The sequence below is a fragment of the Parambassis ranga genome, chromosome 22 (assembly GCF_900634625.1).
Source record: "Parambassis ranga chromosome 22, fParRan2.1, whole genome shotgun sequence".
Taxonomy (NCBI): Eukaryota; Metazoa; Chordata; class Actinopteri; family Ambassidae; genus Parambassis; species Parambassis ranga.
In genome coordinates this window covers 15575839-15603309 of record NC_041042.1, presented here as the reverse complement: position 1 = coordinate 15603309, position 27471 = coordinate 15575839, and the positions used below count along the sequence as shown (strand labels likewise).

The 27471-nt window shown below is 42.6% G+C and overlaps 1 protein-coding gene and 3 gene segments (V, D, J or C); all 4 read left to right on the top strand.

The window, feature by feature from the left end:
- The first annotated feature begins 2951 nt into the window (after positions 1-2951).
- Positions 2952-3533, top strand: LOC114427819 (T cell receptor beta variable 19-like). The segment is given in 2 exon segments: positions 2952-3068; positions 3139-3533. Coding segments are annotated over 2 exon segments (489 nt in total).
- A 6391-nt stretch (positions 3534-9924) lies between these two features.
- On the top strand, positions 9925-10380 carry LOC114427818 (T cell receptor alpha variable 23/delta variable 6-like). The segment is given in 2 exon segments: positions 9925-9990; positions 10067-10380. Coding segments are annotated over 2 exon segments (354 nt in total).
- A 945-nt stretch (positions 10381-11325) lies between these two features.
- On the top strand, positions 11326-21520 carry LOC114427035 (immunoglobulin lambda-1 light chain). Of its 3 annotated transcripts, none has more exons than XM_028394734.1 (7): positions 11326-11380; positions 11452-11752; positions 20006-20061; positions 20500-20871; positions 20981-21007; positions 21101-21207; positions 21291-21520. In XM_028394734.1, the coding sequence occupies exons 1-7, from the start codon at positions 11335-11337 to the stop codon at positions 21315-21317; spliced, it is 936 nt and encodes a 311-aa protein (XP_028250535.1). In that variant the 5' UTR covers positions 11326-11334; the 3' UTR covers positions 21318-21520. The 3 variants fall into 3 exon arrangements, with proteins under 3 accessions (XP_028250535.1, XP_028250533.1, XP_028250534.1); XM_028394732.1 differs by lacking the exons at positions 11326-11380; positions 11452-11752; positions 20006-20061 and adding exons at positions 14420-14553; positions 14628-14931; positions 18893-18948; XM_028394733.1 differs by lacking the exons at positions 11326-11380; positions 11452-11752; positions 20006-20061 and adding exons at positions 14451-14492; positions 14628-14931; positions 18893-18948.
- A 2538-nt stretch (positions 21521-24058) lies between these two features.
- On the top strand, positions 24059-24535 carry LOC114427817 (T cell receptor beta variable 19-like). The segment is given in 2 exon segments: positions 24059-24113; positions 24195-24535. Coding segments are annotated over 2 exon segments (396 nt in total).
- The last annotated feature ends 2936 nt before the right edge of the window (positions 24536-27471 follow it).

The window sequence follows — 27471 nt, the reverse complement described above, 5'->3', positions numbered from 1 at the left end:
CAGTGACAAAATCCATCAGACTCCAGCTGACATGCACAGAAATCAAGGAGAAACTGCTACAATCTACTGTTCCCACAGCATAGATGACTACGATCGAATCCTCTGGTACAAGCAGTCAGACAGACAGCTACAGTTCCTGGGATACATCTTTGCAAAAAGTCCTTTTCCTGAGACTGGAGTGGAGGTCAAGTTAGACGGGAACGCCAATAAAGACAATAACTGCTCACTAACAATTGAAAAAGTCAACCTGAACAGCAGTGCAGTGTACTTCTGTGCCCCTCGTTACCACAGTGCTGCAGATCACTGCTCCTCAATACAAAAACCTCCATTTTCTCAGTCGGCTCACAGCCCTTTGCACCTGTATTCCTTCACCTGTTTATCATTATTTCAATCTTTACTCTGAAGCACAGCCAGGACCACCAATGTAAAACATACACTCATTCACTTTCCATTTAAAGTAAGCTATATTTGGAGGTATGGTTCTGTTATGGGACCTCCCCATAGTGACACCACCCACCAAACAACCGGGGAGGTTTTATTCAAAAAGACGACGACTTCCTTCACCATTATGTTCTTTACATACAAACAAAATGATCACCCTCTTCCTTTGTATTAAACTTATCATGGTTTCAGGTAACTTCGACAAAAACTGTTCAGAGAGCTGCAATTTTCCACCATTGTTTTATGATGTGTTGCATTTTGTCCGATTCTTTTCCACAGGTTCCTCTCTGAGTGACAAAGTCCATCAGAAACCTGCTGATATATACAAGACAACCGGAATGGCAGCCAAGATTCACTGCTCACACAGTATAGACAACTATGACCGAATCCTCTGGTACAAGCAGTCAGACGGACATCTGCGGTTCCTGGGATACATGTACAAAGGCTTTTCAAACCCAGAGGCTGGAGTGAATGTGACCATGCACGGGAGTGCAGATAAAGGCCTAAACTGCACATTAACAATTGAAGATGTCAGCCTGAACAGCAGTGCAGTGTACTTCTGTGCTGCTAGTTACCACAGCGCTGCAGATCAGTGGTTCTCAATACAAAAACCTCCATATCTCTGGATTACAGCTCACTCAGACTGCCACCTGCACTCCCTCCACTCTTTAGGTGGCAGTGGTGATCTGATTATAATGTCAAAGAGGAGGAGGATCAAAGGTGACACCACCCATCTTTTAGGTGTGTGGGGGATGATCAGTACAAATGCAGACGCACTGAAGGGATCCATAGATTATAATATGTAACCAAATATCAGGACACAAAATGATTTCTCTCTTATTTCTAAGCTTCATTTTTAACTCCATTCTGATTTCTGGTATGCATGTTTTCCAACAAAATCCAGGGTTTATGTTACACTGTGTTTTGCTCATGGTGTATTTTTTCCCACAGGTTCCTCTCTCAGTGACAATGTCCACCAAAGACCTGCTGACATCTACAAAACACCTGGAGGAAATGCCAGAATCTACTGCTCACACAGTATAGACAGCTATGACCGAATCTTCTGGTACAAGCAGTCAGACGGACATCTGCAGTTTCTTGGATACATGTTAGCAACGCTTGGAAACCCTGAGAGTGGAATGAACGTGAAGATTGAAGGGAATGCAAATAAAGATCAGAACTGCACATTAACAATTGAAGATGTCAGCCTGAACAGCAGTGCAGTGTATTTCTGTGCTGCTAGTTACCACAGTGCTGCAGATCAGTGGTTCTCAATACAAAAACCTCCATATCTCTGGATTACAGCTCACTCAGACTGCCACCTGCACTCCTTCCACTCGATAGGTGGCAGTGGTGATCTGATTATAATGTCAAAGAGGAGGAGGAGGAACAACAATGACACCACCCAGCTGATGATTTAATGTCTGCTGGCATGGGAGGGTTAACTCAGAAGGTTGGAGATGATCACCAACCATTCCAACACAATGGTCTTGTTTTTATTTCTCTGCATCATTTTTAAATCCATTGTGGTTTCAGGTAATCATATTTTCCAACAAAATCTAGATTTTATGTTACATTGTGTTTTGCTCATGTTGTATTTGTTACAGGTTCCTCTCTCAGTGACAATGTCCACCAGAAACCTGCTGACATCTACAAAACACCTGGAGGAACAGCCAAAATCTACTGCTCACACAGTATAGACAGCTACAACCGAATCTACTGGTACAAGCAGTCAGACGGACATCTGCAGTTTCTTGGAAACATGGTTGTGGCCATGGGAAACCCTGAGAGTGGAATGCATGTGAAGATTGAAGGGAGTGCGAATAAAGATCAGAACTGCACATTAACAATTGAAGATGTCAGCCTGAACAGCAGTGCAGTGTACTTCTGTGCTGCTAGTCACCACAGTGCTGCATCTCACTGATCCTCAATACAAAAACCTCCATATCTCTGGATTACAGCTCACTCAGACTTCCACCTGCACTCCTTCCACTCTTTAGGTGATAGTGGGGATCTGATTATAATGTTTAGAAGAGGAAGAACAACAATAACACCACCCAGCTGGAGGCTGGAGATAATCAGTACAAAAACGATTAGATTATTATGTGTTCAATAAACAAAATGATCCTTTTCTTATTCCTGAGCATTATTTTTAGCTTCATTATGGTTTACATAATCAAATGTTCCAACAAAATCTAGATTTTACGTTACACTCCTTTGACAAAAAATGCATGATCAGCTGAAAGTCCACAAAAAAACCTGCTGTCCTCTGACACAAGAATCTCCTTCAGGATTAATAAAGTTTTATCTTATCCTATCTTTTCAGTCTACAATATTAACTTATTTCATTTTATAATACTTAAAATGTCTCAAGCACACACAAAGTGCTCTCTACTGTTGATGATGGGTTTGCATGTTTAGAAGAGGAAGAGGAAGAAGAACAAAGGCACAACCCACTTTAAAAGGCTTCATTTCTATGAGGGGAGGCTTTCCTCAGATATACAGCCAGGCATGCAACAAAACATTTTACGCCATGACGCAAACCAGAGGGATCCCAAACACAGTCAGAAAGCCTAACATCATGATCATCTGCCTCTACATAACCTGTAGTATCATCCTGGTTTCAGGTAAACTTTATTTCTGTTTTGTTTGCGCTTGTTATCACATAATCTAATCATTTTTTAACCCTTCCTGCAGGTTCCTCTGACAGCAACACGGTCACACAGACTCCACCTGACATTTACTCCAAACCTGGAGAAACACCATCAATCAGCTGCAAACACAATATTCAGTTCTATGACAGAATCCTCTGGTACAAACAGTCAGAGAGGAATCAGATGCAGCTGCTGGGATACATGAATGTGATGACCGGGTATCCAGAGGATGGAGTGAATGTGAAGATAGAGGGGCACGCGACTGCAGGACAGACCTGCACTTTAACTATTGAGGGACTCACACTGAACAGCAGTGCAGTGTACTTCTGTGCTGCTAGTTACCACAGTGCTGCATCCTCACAGATCCTCAGTGCAAAAACCTCCAAAGCTCTCAGACTGCCACCTGCACTCATTCCACCCATTAGGTGGCAGTGGTGATGTGACTATAATATGAAGAGGAGGAGGAGGAACAACAATGACACCACCCATCTGATGATTTCATGTCTGCTGGCATGGGAGGGTTAACTCAGAAGGCTGGAGATGATCACCAACCATTCAAACAAAATGATCTTGATTTTATTTCTCAGCATCATTTTTAACTCCTTGCTGGTTTCAGGTGATCACATTTTCCAACAATATCTAGATTTTGTTACACTCCTTTAAGTTGATGATGTTTTTTTTTCTATAGGTTCCTCTCTCAGTGACAATGTCCACCAGAAACCTGCTGACATCTACAAAACACCTGGAGGAACAGCCAAAATCTACTGCTCACACAGTATAGACAGCTACAACCGAATCTACTGGTACAAGCAGTCAGACGGACATCTGCAGTATCTTGGATACATATTGGCAACCATAGGAAACCCTGAGAGTGGAGTGAATGTGCAGATTGAAGGGAATGCAAATAAAGATCAGAAGTGCACATTAACAATTGAAAACCTCAGCCTGAACAGCAATGCAGTGTACTTCTGTGCTGCTAGTTACCACAGTGCTGCAGATCACTGCTCCCCAGCACAAAAACCTCCACATATCATGCACCTGCATTCAAAACAATATTGGGCTTTGCTCTGATTAGTCAGGGATGAGAATGGGAGGTCCTTGCTGTGCCTCCTACTTCCCTCTATAAAGAGCAGCAGCTCCAGAATTCAGAATGTCAGTGATATGATTTCACTATGGTGGCTCAAACACTCATCACATTTCTTTTTATATGTCTTTCTCTTCAAGGTACAACAACTCAAAAGACCTGATCATGTTCTCAAATTATACAAATATTCTCACATTCGTCTGAAAGAAGTATACATTTATTCTCACAGGTCAGTGCCAGGATGTCTCTCAGCACCCTGAACTCATCTGGAGTTTTGTGTCTGAGTCTGCAGAGATGAAGTGCAGCCACAACAAAGACATTTCTCACAACCAGCACAACCAACTGGTTCAGCCTGAGGACAGCGGTGTGTATTTTTGTCCCGTCAGCGAACACAGTGATGTGAGTAGTAGCTGCAGCTGAACAAAAACTGCCAATTAAACTGACATCAAAGCTCACTTCTCTGGTTATCCAGTAGGTGGTGGTGGAGCTCCAGAAATGTTTTCAAGAGGAAGGTGTTAATTTAACAGCTAAAGGGGGTTCTTTGATAACCAGCCTTCATTCTGAGAGGAGCTCAACATGCTGACAGTGATCATTTCATCCTGCCTCATTGGTAATTACTCAAGAAACACAACTTTTTTAAACTGTTTCTGCACTTCATTTCATTCATCTTCCTCTCCTTGTAGGCATATGTCTGGGTGTTGAAGTCACCCAAACTCCTCTGGCTGCTCTCAGAAATCCTGGAGAAACAGTCCAACTGGTCTGCACACATGAAAAAACAGACTACACTCTCATGCAGTGGTACCAGCAGTCTCCTGGAGACCCAGCCCTGAAGCGCATTGGACACGTGTCTTACAGCGCAAAACAATATGAGAAGGAGCCCTTACAAAAACACTTTAATATTTCAGGGGATTTGGGCGGGGAGACAGCCAAGAATGGTTCTCTGTTTATAGTGGACTTAAAGGCAGAGCATAGTGCAGTGTACTACTGCGCAGCAAGCTATGCACACTGACAGCAAACCCCTCCTCCTCAGTACAAAAACCCAAAACCAGCTCTACTCTAGGAGTCACAGCTGAATCTGTAGCTCACAGTTTTACTTTAGGGAAGTCACTATGGTTATTTTCCTCTTTTTCTGCTGCCTGTCAGGTAATCACTCATGTACATACAAATGCCTCCTCTGCATATAGAAATGTATCCTAACAGACATCTGTAAACATGTCCTTTCCTTTTCCTCCATCCAGGTGTGTGTCTGGGTCTCGAGGTCCGTCAGTCTCACTCTGATCTTATTATTAAACCTGGAACCAAAGTGCAGATCTCCTGCAGCCATGATAAAACTGACTATTATCAGATGCTCTGGTACCAGCAGCCACCTGGAGACACAGCTATGAAACTCATTGGATATTTGAGCTACCAAGCTGTGACGATGGAAAAGCAGTATGAAGCAAACTTTAATATCAGTGGAGATTTGACTGGAAGCACAAAAAAGAACGGCTCTCTGATCATCCAAAAAGTAGAACATGAGCACGGAGCAGTTTACTACTGTGCAGCCAGAGAAGCACACTGACAGAAAATCCCTCCTCCTTCATACAAAAACCTCTTATTAGTTTACATTAGGACTTGAACACACCTCTAACAGCTCTGGATTTGATGACATGAGCACTGCCTGCCCGATGACTTCACTCCCCTTTTAAAGTTCAGTTCAGTTTGTTCAGCTTTGTGTCACTCTTGCACAAATTTTGGACTTTTCACTGTTCAACATGATTATTTTCCTCTTTTTCTGCTGCCTTTCAGGTAACAACTCTGTTTCAAACACCACCTCTAGAGATGTATCCTGATTCAAACATGTTTTTTATTCTTCCTCCATCCAGGTGTGTGTCTGGGTCTCGAGGTCCGTCAGTCTCACTCTGATCTTATTATTAAACCTGGAACCAAAGTGCAGATCTCCTGCAGCCATGATAAAACTGACTATTATCTCATGCTCTGGTACCAGCAGCCACCTGGAGACACAGCTATGAAACTCATTGGATATTTGTACTACCAAGATGTGACGATGGAAGAGCAGTATGAAGCAAACTTTGGTATAAGTGGAGATTTGACTGGAAGCACAACAAAGAACGGCTCTCTGATCATCCAAAAAGTAGAACATGAGCACGGAGCAGTTTACTACTGTGCAGCCAGCAAAGCACACTGACAGAAAATCCCTCCTCCTTCATACAAAAACCTCTGATTAGTTCTACACTAGGACTTGAACACACCTCTAACAGCTCTTGGTGTGATGCCATATCACTGCCTGCCTGATGACTTCACTCCCCTTTTTTAAGCTCTGTGAGCTCACACTGCCTGATAAGTCACAATGGTTATTTTCCTCTTTTTCTGCTGCCTGTCGGGTAATAACTCATTTATATACAAATACCTCCTCTGTATGTAGAGATGTATCCTGATTCAAACATGTTTTTTACTCTTCCTCCATCCAGGTGTGTGTCTGGGTCTCGAGGTCCGTCAGTCTCACTCTGATCTTATTATTAAACCTGGAACCAAAGTGCAGATCTCCTGCAGCCATGATAAAACTGACTACAGAATGATGCTCTGGTACCAGCAGTCACCTGGAGACACAGCTATGAAACTCATTGGATATTTGTACCACCAAGCTGTGACGATGGAAGAGCAGTATGAAGCAAACTTTGGTATAAGTGGAGATTTGACTGGAAGCACAAAAAAGAACGGCTCTCTGATCATCCAAAAAGTAGAACATGAGCACGGAGCAGTTTACTACTGTGCAGCCAGAGAAGCACATTGACAGAGAATCCCTCCTCCTTCATACAAAAACCTCTTATTAGTTTACATTAGGACTTGAACACACCCCTAACAGCTCTGGATTTGATGACATGAGCACTGCCTGCCTGATGACTTCACTCCCCTTTTAAAGTTCAGTTCAGTTTGTTCAGCTTTGTGTCACTCTTGCACAAATTTTGGACTTTTCACTGTTCAACATGATTATTTTCCTCTTTCTCTGCTGTCTTTCAGGTACCAACTCTGTTTCAAACACCACCTCTAGAGATGTATCCTGATTCAAACATGTTTTTTATTCTTCCTCCATCCAGGTGTGTGTCTGGGTCTCGAGGTCCGTCAGTCTCACTCTGATCTTATTATTAAACCTGGAACCAAAGTGCAGATCTCCTGCAGCCATGATAAAACTGACTATTATCTCATGCTCTGGTACCAGCAGCCACCTGGAGACACAGCTATGAAACTCATTGGATATTTGTACCACCAAGCTGTAACGATGGAAAAGCAGTTTGAAGCAAACTTCAGTATTAGTGGAGATTTGACTGGAAGCACAACAAAGAACGGCTCTCTGATCATCCAAAAAGTAGAACATGAGCACGGAGCAGTTTACTACTGTGCAGCCAGCAAAGCACACTGACAGAGAATCCCTCCTCCTTCATACAAAAACCTCTGATTAGTTCTAGAACACACCCCTAACAGCTCTTGGTGTGATGCCATATCACTGCTTGCCTGTAGAGTGATGGCTTCACTCACTTTTCAAAGATCAGTTCAGTCTGTCGTTCTTTGTTCTTTGCGTCAGTCATTAAACCTCTTGCACAAATTTTGGACGATTCACTGTTGAACATGATTATTTTCATCTTGTTTTTTTGGATGTCAGGTAACTCGTTTACGGTTAAAAACCTCCTGTCTATGCAGACATCCTGATTCAAACATGTTTTTTACTCTTCCTCCATCCAGGTGTGTGTCTGGGTCTCGAGGTCCGTCAGTCTCACTCTGATCTTATTATTAAACCTGGAACCAAAGTGCAGATCTCCTGCAGCCATGATAAAACTGACTACAGAGTGATGCTCTGGTACCAGCAGTCACCTGGAGACACAGCTATGAAACTCATTGGATATTTGTACTTTAAGACTGTGACAATGGAAAAGCAGTTTGAAGCAAACTTCAATATCAGTGGAGATTTGGGAGGAGATGCTAAAAAGAACGGCTCTCTGATCATCCAAAAAGTAGAACATGAGCACGGAGCAGTTTACTACTGTGCAGCCAGCAAAGCACACTGACAGAAAATCCCTCCTCCTTCATACAAAAACCTCTGATTAGTTCTACACTAGGACTTGAACACACCTCTAACAGCTCTTGATGTGAGGCCATCACTGCCTGTAGAGTGATGACTTCACTCCCCTTCTTTAAGCTCTGTGAGCTCACACTGCCTGATAAGTCACCATGGTTATTTTCCTCTTTTTCTGCTACCTGTCAGGTAATAACTCATTTATATACAAATACCTCCTCTGTATGTAGAGGTGTATCCTGATTCAAACATGTTTTTTACTCTTCCTCCATCCAGGTGTGTGTCTGGGTCTCGAGGTCCGTCAGTCTCACTCTGATCTTATTATTAAACCTGGAACCAAAGTGCAGATCTCCTGCAGCCATGATAAAACTGACTACAGAGTGATGCTCTGGTACCAGCAGTCACCTGGAGACACAGCTATGAAACTCATTGGATATTTAAACTACCAAGCTGTGACGATGGAAAAGCAGTATGAAGCAAACTTCAATATCAGTGGAGATTTGGGAGGAAGTACAAAAAAGAACGGCTCTCTGATCATCCAGAATGTACAACATAACCACGGAGCAGTTTATTACTGTGCAGCCAGCTATGCACATTGATGAAAAATCCCCTATGAACTCTACAAAAACTCAACTCTGTTTTTTATCATCGGTGGTTTATTATCAGCTACCAAGCACCTGCATATGTGGCTGTATTTTGGCTTGATGTATTCATATCATGATGATACATGTAACTGTTACTTCTGGTTGTTGTTCCATCCAATTAAACACTTTTAAGAAGGAAGGCACCTTAAATATATTCTTATCTTCACTTCCTGCTCCTCCCTCTGACTCACAAAGAACAGCAGAACCTCGACTTAGCTCCTGACATTCAACATGAAGCCATCTGTTCTCATCATTTGCATCCTGACAGTGTTCAGAATTAAAGGTAACTTCCGTCATCCTCCTTTAATTCTTTCGTTTTTTTTCCAATGTGCCAACTTAAGTCTTTTTTTCTTTACAGGAGTTCACCTCAACAAAGAAAAACAAGTCTCTCAGTCTCCAGCCGAACTCTTACCGCAGCCAAACACTGAAGTCAAGTTGACCTTGTCACACACAATCCCGAGCTATGACACCATTCTCTGGTACCAGCGCCCCGCAGGAGACACGGCACTGAAGCTGATTGCCTACATTTATTTTAAATCTCCCACTGTGGAGACAGCATTTACAGGCCGCTTTAACGTGAGCGGAGACGGACAGAAGACAGCTTATCTTCACATCCTGAACCTGAAGCACCCAGAAGACAGTGGAGAATATTTTGGCGCTGCGAGAATACACAGTAATGAAGAGAGCGGCAGCCTCGTACAAAAACCTACACAAAGATGACAGATAACAGCAACCCAGCAGGAAGCTCCAAAACCATGTGACACAGCAGCAGTGTGGCTACACATCATTATAAACCATACTAGAAAAACACAAAAACATGTTACATTTCAGACAGGCACACTAATACATTAAACAGTTTTTAAAATGAGCCACACAGGTGCTGCTCTGTGTGAGCCAGGTCTACACTCTGAACAGCAGAGAGCAGTGACAACACAGAGATGAAAATACTTGTGGCTCCTCCCTCCTCCTTACAAATGTACAATAAGAGAAGATTTCATAGCCAGAGACCATTTATGTCTGCATGAGGGTTTTTACCATCCTGCCAATCGATTACAATGTTTGTTATGTTGGTGTTGTCTCTGTCTTTGCTCAGCGGTAAGAGCCATAAGATGTGTATTTTCTCACACACCTTTCTGTCGAGCTTCAGTTTCTCCATTTTTCTCCTTTATAGACGATACACTTTCCTCCCTCGTGATCAAGCAGTCACCTAAAATTCTCTTGATCAAACCTCAATCACCAGAAGCCCATCTTGAATGTTACCACGGAGACACCAACTACCCCTACATGTACTGGTACCAGTATAAGTCAGCAGGAGGCCGACGGGCTCTGGACCTGATTGGATGGCTTCATTATGAGACGCAACATCTTGACAAGGACTTTGAAGCACGATTCAACATAACAGGCCACTCGAAGAAAAAGGCACAGCTGGTGATCTCCAACATAGACCCAGCAGACACCGCACAGTACTTCTGTGCAGCCAGTTAGCACAGCGTTTCAAATTATCTGGCTGCTTTACAAAAACCTGGTGGCACAAAGCATCACACACACACACCTGCATCAAACCTACACTGTGAGATAAAGAAGCAGAGGTATGTTTATGAAGTCAGCTTCTCCTCCCTGCAGAGGACAAAGATGATGACATCACTTCCTCCCTACAGATCTCCACTGCTGTCTCACTGCTTTTTTATTCATTTTGGTTCCTCGAGTCAAAATGGTACGAGGCATCACCTTGATTTTCTTATTCTGGGCTGCAGGTACACACACACACACACACACACACACACACACACACAGTTCCTTCACAACATGTTTTGTTTTATTTTCTCCTTTCTGTGTTTCAGGTGTTTCTAACTCCATCCTCATCACTCAGTGGCCCGACAAACTCTCCAGCCTCCCTGGCCGCTCAGCAGAAATACACTGCTACCAGAACAACACGGATCACCAATACCTGTACTGGTACAGACAGCAGAGAGGGGCAGGATTCCAGCTGATTGTGTATTTGATAGCTGGAAGTGCAACCTTTGAAGAAGGATTTAAAACTGGCTATGCAGCGACGGCAAACGGGAAGCAGTGGTCTCTGACCATATCCAGCGTTCAGGAAAAAGACGAGGCAGTTTACCTGTGTGCTGCCAGTGCACACAGTGCTGTGGCAGACCTCAGGACTGTGACAAAAACATGCAGACAGCTGGCACACAATAACAATCAAATAAAGGAGGAAATGACACCAGGCTGGGGAGACGACTGAACCACATGGGTTTTTATCTAATGAAAAGGGAAATCAAGCTTTTTTCAATATCTGCATACATGTTGTCAGTTGTGCAAACAGCCTGAATAGATTCAACCAATAGGTGGAGTCATAGCACACAGCATATCACCCTCCCTCTTTACCCAGAGCTCTACATCTCTATGTGCACTTTTTCCTCACATCACTGCTTGACAATGACTTCACCTGAGGAGATCTACGCCTTCATCTGCTTCTTCTCATGTAAGACCCTAAAATCTATAATGATCACCTTAAAGACACATTCGTACCGACTCCTGCTCTGTTCTCCACAGGTCAGGTGAGCGCTGTAACATTCCAGCAGTCTCCTGCACAGATAGTGAAGGGGAGCAGCGAGGTCTACATCAACTGTAGCCATGATGACTCCACTCTGTTAGTAATGCTCTGGTATCAGCAAAGAAGTGACAGCACGGCCATGACCCTCATCGGTTATGGATATGAAACTGCCCCAAACTACGAGGGTCAATTTGAAGAACAATTTAAGCTGACAAGACAAGGCGTAGCAAAAGGAGCTCTGGTTGTACTCAAAGCAGAGCAGTCACACTCAGCTGTTTACTTCTGTGCTGCCAGTACACAGTGATGTGGGTAATGCCGCTCTCTTACTAAAAACCTTTTCCTGTGAATGACGTGAATGCATCTGTACACAGATCTGTCTTTTTACAGATTTTCACCAGAGCAACACAAAGACCTAAATGATTTTTCCTCATATTGCTTTGTTGCAAAAACATTTAACAGTTTTGTTGATATATTAGACAATAACTTGTGTAACTTCAGCCTCTGGCAAATCTGTGAACCTACAGTGTGACAGGTTGTATCCTCTGTATTCTGGAGTTAGTGGAGATATTTTCCATGTCTGCATAGCGCTAGCAAAGCTGAAAAAACAAGCTATACCATAGTGAGAGAATAAGCTACAACAACTAGGCATCTGATGGAGGAAATGTGAACAAAAAATAGTTTACAGGAGGAAACATTAGTTAAAACACACATCAATGGCAAGGGCGAAGGTTAAACAGCCAGGTCTGGGCTTGTTGTCAGGTAGAGTTAGAAATAAAATCAAACCTGATCCATGTTAGCAACTTAGCCAGCGTTTAACATCATTTTGCTAAATAGGTAATAACTATCTATCTCAGATTAATCAATCACCCCAACACCTTCCCCTTAGATAGGGCTGGTGCATAATCAATGTAGACTGACGATGTATTTCCAAGCAAGGTTAGCTTAGCTGTCATGAGTTCACCTGCTTCTGCATGTTAACTGTGTTTATGCAATTACTCTCACGGCCAGAAGGGGGAGACCGAACATCTGCACTGCAGCTGTACCTGGTTTAAAGGCAAAATATTAAGATTTACTTTATTAATCCCCGTATATTGCCTTAAAGCTGGATCACTCACTCATCTAAATCAGAAACTACTAACTCCTCCTTAAAGGCCAAAGGAGAATTACAGGCTTTGCCTGTGATCATGTGACCATGTGACCTTGTGTTTCCTTTACACAGAACAGAGGGACGTCAGCTGCTTCATTCTGCCGAACACGTCTCACCGCTAACATGCGTGTTCTTCATCTGTCACTTCTTTTGCACTCAGGTAGGTGCTGCATATGAACTCTAACCTGAGTTAAAGGAGATCATTTCTCCAACAATCTGCTTCCTGTGCTGCAGGTCTCAGCATTGTAGTCCTTCAGCCTGGGGAAAAAATATCTGACGCAGGAACCAACCTGACGTTGAAGTGCAGTGTGGGTCCAGGATTCAGCATGGGCAGCCAAACCATGTACTGGTACAGACAACGCCACCACGGAGCACAGATAGAGTTTCTCATCAAAGAGTACGAGAACAAAGTGGGACACTTCCAGTCAACTATCGATACAGCCAAAAACGACTTCTCGCTCTACATTAGTGAGCTATTTCTCAATGACAGCAGCACCTACTACTGCGCTGCCAGTCACAGTGATGCACACAAACCAGACAGTCATACAAATAACGGCGTCTGTTATCTGAAACACCCACAGCTCCTTCCTGCCCTGTGCCATCTGTGACAAAGATAATCCAAGGATTAAGACCAATACCTACTCTTACAGTAATTATATAGCATACATTTAACTGTTAAACACTGTGTGGAGGCCTTAATCACTTTTTGAAAGGTGGAAAACAATGTTTCATGTGGTCTATTTGCCCCTTAAAGGCGTGTTAACAGGTACAGATGGGCTGGTTGGATTATAATCTGTTAAATATCACAGACAAGAATGAAACGAAGTCCTTTTGAGGCAGCCCCTAGATTCACTGTGGGGAAAAACACCCATTTCTTATATGTGGTAACCAAGAATGACTTCAAGTCATTCGGAGACAGAGCTCACCTCAGGAGCACACTTTAGGGGGTGTACTGGCCCTTTAACAGCATTTCTATCGATAAAAATGAAATATACCAACCACAACACATCTTCAGCCTAATTCATAACCACATGAGCAACTCGTTTCATTAACAGCCGCTTTTGCTGCAAAAACTAAACATGTTATTAGACACAGCAGCCTCAGAAATCCTACAAACAAAAGCCTACGAGCAGGACAAACCACAGCCTTTCCTGGACACTTGTGGACTCCACTTCCAGATTAAAGATTACTCAGTATCTCTAGGTGTAGTAGGCTATGCACAACATAAAACACATTTCCAAATCCATAATACTAATCCATAAAGTCTTTTTTATTTCTAGTTCTGCCTAAATTTTAATACTAAAAAGTTGTCAAAATCTTAACAAGCCCCTAAAGTTGTTTTTTTTGGCGGTGACTGCGGTGTTTATTGTTATGAATTCAGATATTCTTTACCTAACCCCTTACCATGTTTTTCATGCCTAACCTTAACCAGTAACTTTTTTATGCCAAATCTAACCATGATTAAGACCAAAGCTTAACTGCAGATGAAAACAAACCAGCTCATGCTGTCCGGTGGACTTGAACCTTGGACTCCTGAGTGAAACTCTGCTGCTGTCCTCAGGATCCCATGAAAGCAGGAGACTTGATCTCCACTTAATCTGCTCCATAAAGTTGTCAAAATGTAATATTTGTTGTCAATAAAAATGTGAAATCATTTTGTTGTGTTTGTGCATGGGGGTGGGGGTGGGGGGTGGGGGGGCACTCATCCTTTCACATCGCAGAGGGGGTTCCAAAAGAAAAAGGCTTAGAACCACTGTACTATAAAAACAAACCCATATAAACCTGTGAAACGAAATGAATGTGAGCCGGTCCTGGTCTGGCAGAGAAGAAGGGGAGGATCTCAACAGATCTGTGAAGCAGAGCTACACATGCAGCCTCTCACAATACAAATCTGTAAGCGCTGCACGGTCCTGCAATATAACAATGAGAGTCCTCTTACTGCTAATCTTCTCCAGTAAGAACTTTTACATTCATTTTCATTACAGAATCGTTTTTGAGCTCTTGTTTAACTTTTCTCTCCTTTTCTAGATTTTTCCTTCAGTGTAAAAGTCACCCAGCCTCCAACTGTATCGAGCCACGCCGGAGACAAAGATGTAACTCTGCACTGTGAACAAGACGACAGTCAATACTATAACATGTTCTGGTACAGACACAGCACCAGCAGCAAAATGCAGCTAGTAACATACTCTGTTGGTAAAGATGTGTGGAACATTGAAGCCCCATTCGACAAGTCAAAGTACACCATGTCCCGGCCCGATGTGCTCAACTCCACTCTGCAGATACACCCTGTCGAGGCTGGAGACTCGGCTGTGTATTACTGTGCATCCAGTAGAGCACAGTGGTTCAGAAAGCCTCAGCAGCTTAACAACAACCTCAAGAGGAAGCCAGGAAGAGGAGACAGGGAGGAGGAGGAGGCAGAGGGATGTTAGGGAGATGTTTAACTCTGACAGGATTTTGAGGAGGTGTGAGTCTTCAGAATTAATGTGACATTAACATAAATACTGACACATAAACACAAAGGCTCATTAATGATGCACAAAAGACCTTTGTGAAGTTACTGCAACGCCACAAGCTGATCAGCTCAGATAATGAGCAGGTGTCAACATGAGAAGGTTTATAGATACACTGCAACACTTCTGTACTGTACAGGAGTTCATCTGTGTCGCTCTGCACTCCACTCTGCACCACCTTACATTATTTTATTCTGTTTGTACTCTGAGATGAAAACACATCAGATTTAAGAGCTTAGCTAACACTGACCTCTACAGGACTGTTGCGGGATTACACTCAAAGTGACCAAGTGACATCCCCTCACATCACAGCGGTATTAAAGTGCTTTCCTTAAAGACATGTCTACCACTCAGCTGAAGTAACTCACAATGGTCCCTGATCATGCTGGTGTGACCGGATCATGTGACATTTTCTACAGAAAACTACACCATCTGTAGTGCTGCTAATCACATCATTGGAAAGTGCCAATTTAAACCTTTCCCAGGTTTTTATTTGATGTTGATAGACCCACTAAAAACACCTGTAAATACACATATTGTATATATTTACCAAATTTCTCTTTGTTCATATTTGCTACCTATGTTCACTTTTTTTTTTTTTCGATTCGGATTTGGTGATTTTTGTTTGTTTTTGGGCCCAATGTGTTAATAGAGTATTAAAGTTTAAAAATAATGATCAGATCATATAGGTGAGGTTGTACTGAAAAAAAAACATACCAAACATATGTACGGTAAACATTTTCAATGTGGTATGTTAAGACAAAATCAAAAGCATTAAGAAACGGCCAGAATAGGCTGAGTCTCTTAAGGGTTAAGATCACAATAGACTAATGTCACATGAAGTAAAATGATCGAATCAGGCTGTATTTAAAACACAAATATGATATTTTTTTATATTACTTATAGAAAATTGTTTTAAAATGATGAAAAGCCTCACAAGGTGTAAACACACAGGAGCTTAAGGAGGCAGATGTGTTCCATACAGCTGGGAAAGGTGCAGAGTAGGGTTTATTACTATTAGCATTTAAGTTGCATAAACAATTTAGGAGTGCAGCTTAAACCTTAAAGTACTATGTGTATTCTCCACTGTCTGTTGGAACAATGAATCCTTTGTCATGTTTAAGTAAATGTCTCCTCCCTGTTATCTGATTGGACAAAGAAGTGTGACCAGCAGGAGCATCGCCTCCTCCGAGCATCTCCAGACAAAAACAAACACAAAATGTTTCCTCTTCTTTTCTTAGCTGTCACAGAAATAGCAGCAGTGAGGTTGGAGCCCGTTCAGCCGCCACACAGCTGCTCTCACTCACAGGCAGAGATGGAGGCTGAGATATGGAGGAGCTGGGAGGGGGAGGCAGAGACGAGAAAACGAAAGAGGCACCAGGTTTTTGTGTGATGCTTTTTCACCGTGGGGACAGGGGGCCACGGTGATACAAGCCCATAGAGCCGCCGTACAAAAACCTCCTCCCATTGACATCCATTGTGTAGACGGCTACAGGCGGCGTAGGACACTAAACACAGCAGAAATATCACTGACATGAAGCAGCGCGGGGTGGTGGGACACTGTGGAGGGGAAATGTTGATTTATACACTGAAAAAAATGAGTTTTTTTAAAAAACTCTGAATCCATCTGTGGAACATTTGGATTCTTCTTTTCCTCATCTGACACAAAGAAAGCTGAGGAGGACATTATGAAGCTCAGCCTGCAGGTTGAAACATCTCCAGCCTGTGGATTATTAGAGTCTGTCTGAACAGGAGCTTCAGGGAAAGCTTGGAGACTTTTTGCTCGAGGAGGCGTTCAGTGTGACACTGGAAGTGAAGCTTACTTTGGAAAAGGAACCAAACTGACCGTTCTGGGTAAGTTGGAGCTCTCACAGCTGCATCAGTCCTTAAACAGTGACATGTTGGTATGAAAGTGAAGCAAAGATCTGCTGGAACAAAGAAGGTGAAGTATTGAGCTGAACATGCAGCACTGTGACCTACACTGAGCCTGCTTACTTTGGCCGAGGAACCAAGCTGACAGTTTTAGGTAAATATTGAGCTTTAACAGTGTTTTTGTTCAGGTGACTTTGTCAGAGCTGTTAGAGTCGACAGAAGGGTCAGTCAGGACCTTCTGGCAGAGAAAGAGTTTCATGTTCAGTATTGTTGCACTGTGACACCGCAAACGAAGCTTACTTTGGAGAAGGGACAAAACTGACAGTTTTAGGTGAGTGAAGAAGTTTAAAAATCAAACTAATGTGATTAAAGTGTGACTGTAGTGGTGCTCCGACGCTCAGAACATGTTATAATGTCTGAAGTTGAAGCAGAGCTCAGTGCTTTTTCACACTAAGTTCAAGCACTGTGCCAATTATGAAGCTTATTTCGGCCAGGGAACCAAACTGACTGTTCTCGGTGAGTAAGAGCATAAAACGTGCTCTCATTAACTCTTCGTGTGAAAGAAAAGATGAAGTTGGAAGAAAAATGTGATATATTATAGTAAAGTAAAGTGAAGTTTTAAGCACTGGTGCAGTGCGCTGTGACACTGGTGCTAATGAAGCTTACTTCGGTGGAGGAACTAAGTTAACAGTTCTAGGTAAGAAACTCACAGTTATGTAATTATAATTGCAGGGTGTCTTAAAGAAACATGCAGCCGTTAAGTGTATTTTAAGCCCAGCTTTTTGACATTAGGCTTAAGCGCCGTGCCAATAACAGAGAAGCTTATTTCGGTCAGGGGACCAAACTGACTGTTCTTGGTGAGTTAAACAGCTGCCATTACACTGTGTCTTTAGGAGCATGCAGCCCTTAAAAGCAGTTTCAGCTCAGCTTGGTGCTTCGTTCTTATTGTCACTTAAAAGCAGCTAAATCCAAGTCAGTGAAGGTAAAGCAGGGTGTTTTGAGCACTGGTGCAGTGCACTGTGACTCTAGTGGTTATGAAGCTTTCTTCGGTGGAGGAACAAAGTTAACAGTTCTGGGTAAGAAACAGTAACTTTAAATGCTGTTTAAAGGTTTGAAGAAATGTCAGCGAATGTGTGTATCCAGTAAACTGACTGCAGTGGAGCTCCGTCAGAGCTTTCTGTTCTGAAGCTTAAACACTGTGTCAGTACGAAGCTTATTTCGGTCAGGGGACCAAACTGACTGTTCTTGGTAAGTAAGACAATAAAACCTCTTATGAATCCAGCCTGACGGTCAGTAAGTGAAGCATGTGCAGTAGGATGCTGTTCCAAAGTAACTGTAAAGTCAAGTTTTAAGCACTGGTGCAGTGCACTGTGACTGGTGGCCTGAATGAAGCTTTCTTCGGTGGAGGAACAAAGTTAACGGTTCTAGGTGAGAAATTACAGACAATGAAAAACAGCTTGTCTTAAAAAGCCTTAAAATCTTACAGTCTCTGCGCAGCACAAAACTGCTTTTATTTAATCACAGCAAGCAGCATGTTGGGGTGTTTTAAGCACTGATGCAGTGCACTGTGACTCTGGCACTGAAGCTTACTTTGGTGGAGGAACAAAGCTGACTGTTCTAGGTAAGAAACCAAAGACTACAAAAACAAACAGCTTGTAATTAAGGGCTTTCCTAAGAGATTAAAAACCTCAAATCTAGTCTAAGTGCAGCTTTTAGTTCTTAAGCTTAAACTCTGTGAGGATCAATCTTTGGGCCAGGAGACAGGTCAAGTATCAGTTAAAACAGAACTTAAACATCTACTTATTTCTTAAAAAGTCTTCAGCTGTTGGCTTTACAAGAAAACTGTGGTTATGTAAATAAAGTTAAAGCAGCACGTTGGTGTGTTTTGAGCACTGATCCAGTGCACTGTGCTGGTGGCTTTGGCAATGAAGCTTTCTTTGGTGGAGGAACACAGCTGACTGTTTTAGGTAAGAAAACAAAATCTTAATTTAAAAAAAGCTCCCTAAGTGTTCTCTTAAAAAAACGCAGAAGCCTCAAATTTAGTCCAGGACTGTGAGTCATACATTTACTCAGAATTCAGCTTATTTTGAAGTTTAAAAAGCAGATAATTTAGTGGTTTGTCTCACAAAGATGTGGCTTTTTAGAAAGCTACAAATTTGTTAAAGCTAAATGGTGAAATCAAAACGGCATGTCAGGCTGTTTTGATCACTGATCCAGTGCACTGTGACACTAATGCAGAGGCTTACTTTGGTGGAGGAACAAAATTAACTGTTTTAGGTAAGAAAACTCTTAAATATTGCTCTGAAATGGTTTTAAAATGCTTCTGAAACAGTAAAATCCATGCAGCTGAAAGAGAGGGATTTTAATGTAAAACAAGGACAGATGTTAGAATAATGTGAAGGTTTCTCAGACAAAGAGAAGCAGGAAGAGTTTTTGTTACAGTTCAGAGTCTCTGTGCTCGTACGCCGAGGCTTACTTTGGAGCTGGAACTAAACTCACCGTTTTAGGTAAGAAAACCTCCAATAACACCTGACCTGAGCTCCACTCTTAGCTTATTGTGTATGTGTTAGGCTCAAAGGGTAAAAACTGAAAATATACACAATGATGGTTTCATGTGATGTAGAATGCTGCTTTTTATGTTTAAAGGAAGAAAATCTGTTGTAAAGGTGAAAATAAGAGTAGTTCATGTTCCCCATTGAAAGTGGTGAATCTATGAAAAAAACTGGCTCTAAGCCCAGATTATTAGTGTCACAGTCAGTTCTTATCAGCTCTGTGAAACACTGTGAGTTCACAGTCAGAGGCTTATTTTGGAGCTGGAACTAAACTCACCGTTTTAGGTAAGAAAACTGTTTTAAAAAACTTCAAACTCTTAGTTTTGAGGGTTTTTATGACTCCAGCAAAAACAGCTTTAATCAGGTAAAAGTGTGCAGAGAACTTTTTAGTGTATCAGGCAAACAGCACAGAGTCAGTCTGCAGCTGTCAGTGCTGAAAGTGTGAGCAGCTTTTTCTACAGCTGTGTATCAGTGTGAACAACTACGACCCTGCTTACTTTGGCAGCGGCACCAAACTGACGGTTTTGGGTAAGAAAATGAACAGAAATGTGTATTTAATGATGATTGATGTAACCTGAAGCTGCATTGTTATCATGTATAAACATGTTTTATTATTCAGTGGATGCTGCACGGGTTTCTGTCAGACGAGGTTTGAAGCTGAGAAATTTTTGCACTGAAAATATTCAGACTTAACTTCTGTTGATAAATGAGGTAAAAGCTCGTTGCTCTGCGGGTCTAGTGGTACAAATAGATTGAAAGTGGAAGCCAGGCTGTCAGTTTTTTCCATGTGAGCGAGCAGTGTGCTCTGGCACTTATCCTGCTTATTTTGGAGAGGGAACCAAGCTAACAGTTCTGGGTAAGAACACTGAACAGATCACAGACTTATCCTGTGATGGTTGAGGTAAAACTGTCCACTGTGGACATCCTGATTTCTGTCTCGGTCATGTCTTTCTTTTGTTCTTGCAGATCCAGCACATCAAATAACTGAACCACAAGAAGTAAAAGTTTTTGAACCATCACTAAAAGAGTGCAGAAACAAAAAAGACAAGCAAAGGAAGAAGACCTTGGTTTGTGTGGGCTCTGGATTCTACCCTGATCATGTCAACGTCATCTGGAAAATCGATGGAGTGGATGCCACTCGAGTGGATGCCAAATCGATTTATGGTGTGGCGACGGACAGCGCTGCCAAGATGGATGAAAACAACTACAGAATCACCAGCCGGCTGAGGGTCCCTGCTGAAAGGTGGTTCACAAAGAACAGAAATTTCACCTGCATCATCCGCTTCTTCGATGGAAACACAACCACAGATCATTCTGGGTGGATTTTGGGTGTTGAAGGTGTGTTATTATATATATATATATATATATATATATAAATTACCACATCCGAATGTGTGTGTGCAAAGGAAATGCATTTTGACCATCTCTAATCTGGTTTATCTTTCAGATACAAACAAAGGAGCCCTGACAAGAGGTCAGACACATTTTTTTTTTTTTAACACACACAGCACCGGAGCATGAGCTGGATGTAAGTGCTAAAAGTGTTCATAAATTCCTCTTTCTGCAGATAACTATCTGAAGATCACACAAAGTGCCAAACTCTCCTACGGTGTTTTAATCATCAAGAGCTGCGTCTACGGAGCCTTTGTTGTGTTTGTGGTGTGGAAGCTTCAGGTAAACTGAAGAAACATCTCCTCTGCAGTTTAAATATGATGTGCATTAACGATAATCTTGTGTATTTTCTCTTTGTGTTGCAGGGATCTGCAGGAAAACACAGCAACTGAGAGCTGAGGAGACAGATTGTGTAAATAGAGTCAGTAGAACAAACAAGTCAGATACTGTTAACTGCCCATATTGTTACAGTGTTAAATCTGCTGTATGGTTGCTATGGATGAAGGTTTGGTTTAAATTTGTCTGGCTGTTTTTGTTGCATAATTTCCACTTGAAGCTTATTTTTCTTTAAATAAAGTCAATCATTCCACTCTAAGTGTTTGAACGTCACTTTTTCCACAGACAGACAGTTTTAGCTGTTCGCCTACAGCGCCTGCATGTTTTCAGAGAAATCCAATACTTGTTTTACTGATTTATTGATAAAGGACAGATTATAAAGTTACACTGCATGTAGTTTTTCCACTTTGACTTATAACAGAAGTTGACACATTCCCTCTCTTGAAGTAAGACAATGAGTCACAGAACAACAGGAAGCTGCTGTTGGTGAGGAAGACAAACGAGGGCAGAGCAGAGGATGTGGTCGCAGAGCAGCCTGCAGCTCGCTCTCAGTGCTGAGAAACAACGGAGGTGCAAACCTTCCACCAAAAACCGCAACCTCCGGCTTCACTGAGCGCACCTGCACCTCTGCAGCAGCACCCCCGCAGCCCTGCACGCCTCTCAGCGCACAGCTGGGAAAGCTTCTGTGTCAACTGAAGCCATAAAATAAAAACATGTCAAACAGCAACCGTGGCCTCCCGCAGATGTTTTTTATGCTACAAAAGAAACAAGTAATACAACACTGAGTCGTTTTGAATCATGTCGTGGCCATTTACTAAAGCTGAGGGACTGAATGATAAACAACTTTTCCTTAAAAAAACATTTGTTCTTACACAGTTCCACTAAACAGGAAACAGCATCTGTGAGGCAGCGACAAAGACACGATCTATCTGACATCTGCATGTACGTCATGTTTCCCCCTGCACACACCAAAACCTGCCTTACAAGTTCATGATAAAATAAAAATACTAAAAAAACAACCCGCAGGTATATGTTGGAAAAAATGCATGAATGAAAACATTTTTCCAGCAGATAAAGCACAAAATGTTCTTATAATACATGTTTGAGAGGTTCCAAAGAAATAAAGTTTGTCACAGTAGACTGAACAAATAGAGAACATCTGTTAACAAAGTAAATGTTGTGCCAATTCTCAGTTTCAACCAGCAAACCACCTTTGCTGGTGCAAAAGTCAGTACAGTGAATGTCCCGAAGAGGAAATTAAGCTTTTTACAGGAGCACAAACACAGAAATGATATGGAGAGTATCTAAACACTGCAAAACTAATTTAGCAGTTGCTGTCATAAGTTAAGAAGATTATTGAATGTATTAATTGATCCAACACATTTTTTGAGTGAGAGGAAATATTACCTTTTTACAGATGCAATAGTACAGATATAAAAAGGTGTTTATGCATCAAAACCTAATTTAAACCTGGGCACAGAGAGGAATCAGAGAGTTTTTGCCTTCTCTGTATGTCAGTCTGAAATGACTGTCTGTCGACAGGCTTCTTAACATCCTCAGACTCTGTGTGTGTGTGTGATGAGACTCACCTTAGACTCTGACACATCTGGACCTGCTCCAGCTGCTGCTGATTGGCTGAGACTGTACATGTGAGGACAGCAGAGTCTGCAGACTATCAGGGTGCCATCTGCTGGTTAAACCTGCAGCACATCAGATAATGAGAGTGAGTAATCACTGTCCTGTGGAGCAAGTTCCATCCTTAATGACAGTCTCACACACATGTTCACCATTTAAAACCTTTCGTTAAATGACAGTGGTGCGGTTATAAAGGTTTTTATTATGTTGTATTGGCAAAGTGCTGTAAACTTGTTATTGTTGCTGCGTATCAGGTCGGCTCAGAGCTGCAGATGTTTCATTCTTAAACAATTATTCAGTTTCAAATGCCATTTTTCTGCTTTTGTGCATCTTTATCGTCATCACATCAGGGTCACTGTTTAAACTTTAACTTAATGTGCTCTGATGGACAGTAGGGGTCCCAAACTACCACTGACGCTGCTGAGTGATGACACAGTGCAGAGACACACCCACATGCAGGGCCTCATATCAATACGCTGGTTCTCTACTCTACGAAACAAAACATGGATGCCATCCTCATTAAACAAGGCGTCCTCACACTGTTGGTGTGTTTGCTGTGGATGTCAGGTAATAAACTCACAGTTCATGTTTTTGCAGCTGTGCAAATAGATTTTTGGGTATGATGTCACCTTTAACCTCTACACACAGGTTGTACTGATGGAAGCGACGTTACCCAGACCCCCATGCTCTGGAAGAATAAGGGTGACAGTGCCACTATGCACTGTAACCACACTAAGGATGCTAACCATTTCCAGATGTACTGGTACAGACAGCTGCCTGGAGAAACCATGAAACTGATCGTCTTCACAACTACAACAAACCCAAATCATGACTTTGGAGATTTTAGCAAAGAGAAATTCTCAGCCACTAAAACTGTAGCAGAGAGCGGGACGTTCACAGTGAAGAACCTGCAGCCTGAAGATAAGGGAGTGTATTTCTGTGCTGTGAGTAAACACAGTGATACAGACATGTGTGAGAGCTGAACAAAAACCCAGCACAGTCAGACACAAGCATCTCCTGCACTGTAGAACCACAAACACTTCAGAGAGTGATCCTTCATGTGGATTCTGATGCAGCAGCTGGCAGGATCAGGGACACTCCCACCTCCCCTGATATCACACAGACACACTCGGGTCTCTACAATCAGTTTTATTAAATCACAATGAGGATCACAGCAGCTCTAATCAGACTCTCTGCAGCTCTGCTCTGTGTAGGAGGTACGAAACATTCATCACTGACATGAGACAATTCTGTTTGGTTTCTTATTTATTTAAGAGTATTTAATTTTCTGCCTGCAGGTCTAACAGACAGCAGTGGTGTGACCCAGACTCCTCTGCTGTGGATGAGCAGGGGCCAGTCTGCCACCATGAGCTGCAGCCACACTAAGGGGGCTGGCTACTACCAGATGTACTGGTACAGACAGCTGCCTGGAGAAACTATTAAACTGATCGTCTTCACAAATACAGCCAACCCAAATCATGACTTTGGAGATTTTAGCAAAGAGAAATTCTCAGCCACTAAAACTGTAGCAGAGAGCGGGACGTTCACAGTGAAGAACCTGCAGCCTGAAGATAAGGGAGTGTATTTCTGTGCTGTGAGCCTGGGCCAACACAGTGATACAGACATGTGTGAGAGCTGAACAAAAACCCAGCACAGTCAGACACAATCATCTCCTGATCTCCTGCACTGTAGAACCACAAACACTTCAGAGAGTGATCCTTCCTAATTTAGACCTGGGCACAGAGAGGAATCAGAGAGTTTTTGCCTTCTCTGTATGTCAGTCTGAAATGACTGTCTGTCGACAGGCTTCTTAAAATCCTCGGACTGACTGTGTGTGTGTGTGTGTGTGTGTGTGATGAGACTCACCTTAGACTCCGACACATCTGGACCTGCTCCAGCTGCTGCTGATTGGCTGAGACTGTACATGTGAGGACAGCAGAGTCTGCAGACTATCAGGGTGCCATCTGCTGGTTAAACCTGCAGCACATCAGATAATGAGAGTGTCATTACTGAGAGTGAGTAATCACTGTCCTGTGGAGCAAGTTCCATCCTTAATGACAGTCTCACACACATGTTCACCATTTAAAACCTTTCATTAAATGACAGTGGTGCGGTTATAAAGGTTTTTGTTATGTTGTATTGGCAAAGTGCTGTAAACTTGTTGTTGTTGCTGCGTATCAGGTCGGCTCAGAGCTGCAGATGTTTCATTCTTAAACAATTATTCAGTTACAAATGCCATTTTTCTGCTTTTGTGCATCTTTATCGTCATCACATCAGGGTCACTGTTTAAACTTTAACTTAATGTGCTCTGATGGACAGTAGGGGTCCCAAACTACCACTGACGCTGCTGAGTGATGACACAGTGCAGAGACACGCCCACATGCAGGGCCTCATATCAATACGCTGGTTCTCTACTCTACGAAACAAAACATGGATGCCATCCTCATTAAACAAGGCGTCCTCACACTGTTGGTGGGTTTGCTGTGGATGTCAGGTAATAAACTCACAGTTCATGTTTTTGCAGCTGTGCAAATAGATTTTTGGGTATGATGTCACCTTTAACCTCTACACACAGGTTGTACTGATGGAAGCGACGTTACCCAGACCCCCATGCTCTGGAAGAATAAGGGTGACAGTGCCACTATGCACTGTAACCACACTAAGGCTTTTGACCATTTCCAGATGTACTGGTACAGACAGCTGCCTGGAGAAACCATGAAACTGATCGTCTTCACAACTACAACAAACCCAAATCATGACTTTGGAGATTTTAGCAAAGAGAAATTCTCAGCCACTAAAACTGTAGCAGAGAGCGGGACGTTCACAGTGAAGAACCTGCAGCCTGAAGATAAGGGAGTGTATTTCTGTGCTGTGAGTAAACACAGTGATACAGACATGTGTGAGAGCTGAACAAAAACCCAGCACAGTCAGACACAAGCATCTCCTGCACTGTAGAACCACAAACACTTCAGAGAGTGATCCTTCATGTGGATTCTGATGCAGCAGCTGGCAGGATCAGGGACACTCCCACCTCCCCTGATATCACACAGACACACTCGGGTCTCTACAATCAGTTTTATTAAATCACAATGAGGATCACAGCAGCTCTAATCAGACTCTCTGCAGCTCTGCTCTGTGTAGGAGGTACGAAACATTCATCACTGACATGAGACAATTCTGTTTGGTTTCTTATTTATTTAAGAGTATTTAATTTTCTGCCTGCAGGTCTAACAGACAGCAGTGGTGTGACCCAGACTCCCCTGCTGTGGAAGAACAGGAGTCAGTCTGCCACCATGAGCTGCAGCCACACTAAGGGGGCTGGCTACTACCAGATGTACTGGTACAGACAGCTGCCTGGAGAAACTATTAAACTGATCGTCTTCACAAATACAGCAAACCCAAATCATGACTTTGGAGATTTTAGCAAAGAGAAATTCTCAGCCACTAAAACTGTAGCAGAGAGCGGGACGTTCACAGTGAAGAACCTGCAGCCAGAAGATAAGGGAGTGTATTTCTGTGCTGTGAGCCTGGGCCAACACAGTGATACAGACATGTGTGAGAGCTGAACAAAAACCCAGCACAGTCAGACACAATCATCTCCTGCACTGTAGAACCACAAACACTTCAGAGAGTGATCCTTCCTAATTTAGACCTGGGCACAGAGAGGAATCAGAGAGTTTTTGCCTTCTCTGTATGTCAGTCTGAAATGACTGTCTGTCGACAGGCTTCTTAACATCCTCAGACTCTGTGTGTGTGTGTGATGAGACTCACCTTAGACTCCGACACATCTGGACCTGCTCCAGCTGCTGCTGATTGGCTGAGACTGTACATGTGAGGACAGCAGAGTCTGCAGACTATCAGGGTGCCATCTGCTGGTTAAACCTGCAGCACATCAGATAATGAGAGTGAGTAATCACTGTCCTGTGGAGCAAGTTCCATCCTTAATGACAGTCTCACACACATGTTCACCATTTAAAACCTTTCGTTAAATGACAGTGGTGCGGTTATAAAGGCTTTTGTTATGTTGTATTGGCAAAGTGCTGTAAACTTGTTATTGTTGCTGCGTATCAGGTCGGCTCAGAGCTGCAGATGTTTCATTCTTAAACAATTATTCAGTTTCAAATGCCATTTTTCTGCTTTTGTGCATCTTTATCGTCATCACATCAGGGTCACTGTTTAAACTTTAACTTAATGTGCTCTGATGGACAGTAGGGGTCCCAAACTACCACTGACGCTGCTGAGTGATGACACAGTGCAGAGACACGCCCACATGCAGGGCCTCATATCAATACGCTGGTTCTCTACTCTACGAAACAAAACATGGATGCCATCCTCATTAAACAAGGCGTCCTCACACTGTTGGTGTGTTTGCTGTGGATGTCAGGTAATAAACTCACGGTTCATGTTTTTGCAGCTGTGCAAATAGATTTTTGGGTATGATGTCACCTTTAACCTCTACACACAGGTTGTACTGATGGAAGCGACGTTACCCAGACCCCCATGCTCTGGAAGAATAAGGGTGACAGTGCCACTATGCACTGTAACCACACTAAGGCTTTTGACCATTTCCAGATG

Coding starts and splice junctions, on each gene's coding strand:
- LOC114427035 (XM_028394734.1), top strand. CDS start 11,335: ATGACTTCACCTGAGGAGATCTACGCCTTCATCTGCTTCTTCTCAT. Junction 11,381..11,451: donor CTTCATCTGCTTCTTCTCAT/GTAAGACCCTAA, acceptor TGTTCTCCACAG/GTCAGGTGAGCGCTGTAACA. Junction 11,753..20,005: donor TTCTGTGCTGCCAGTACACA/GTGATGTGGGTA, acceptor GCTGTGTATCAG/TGTGAACAACTACGACCCTG.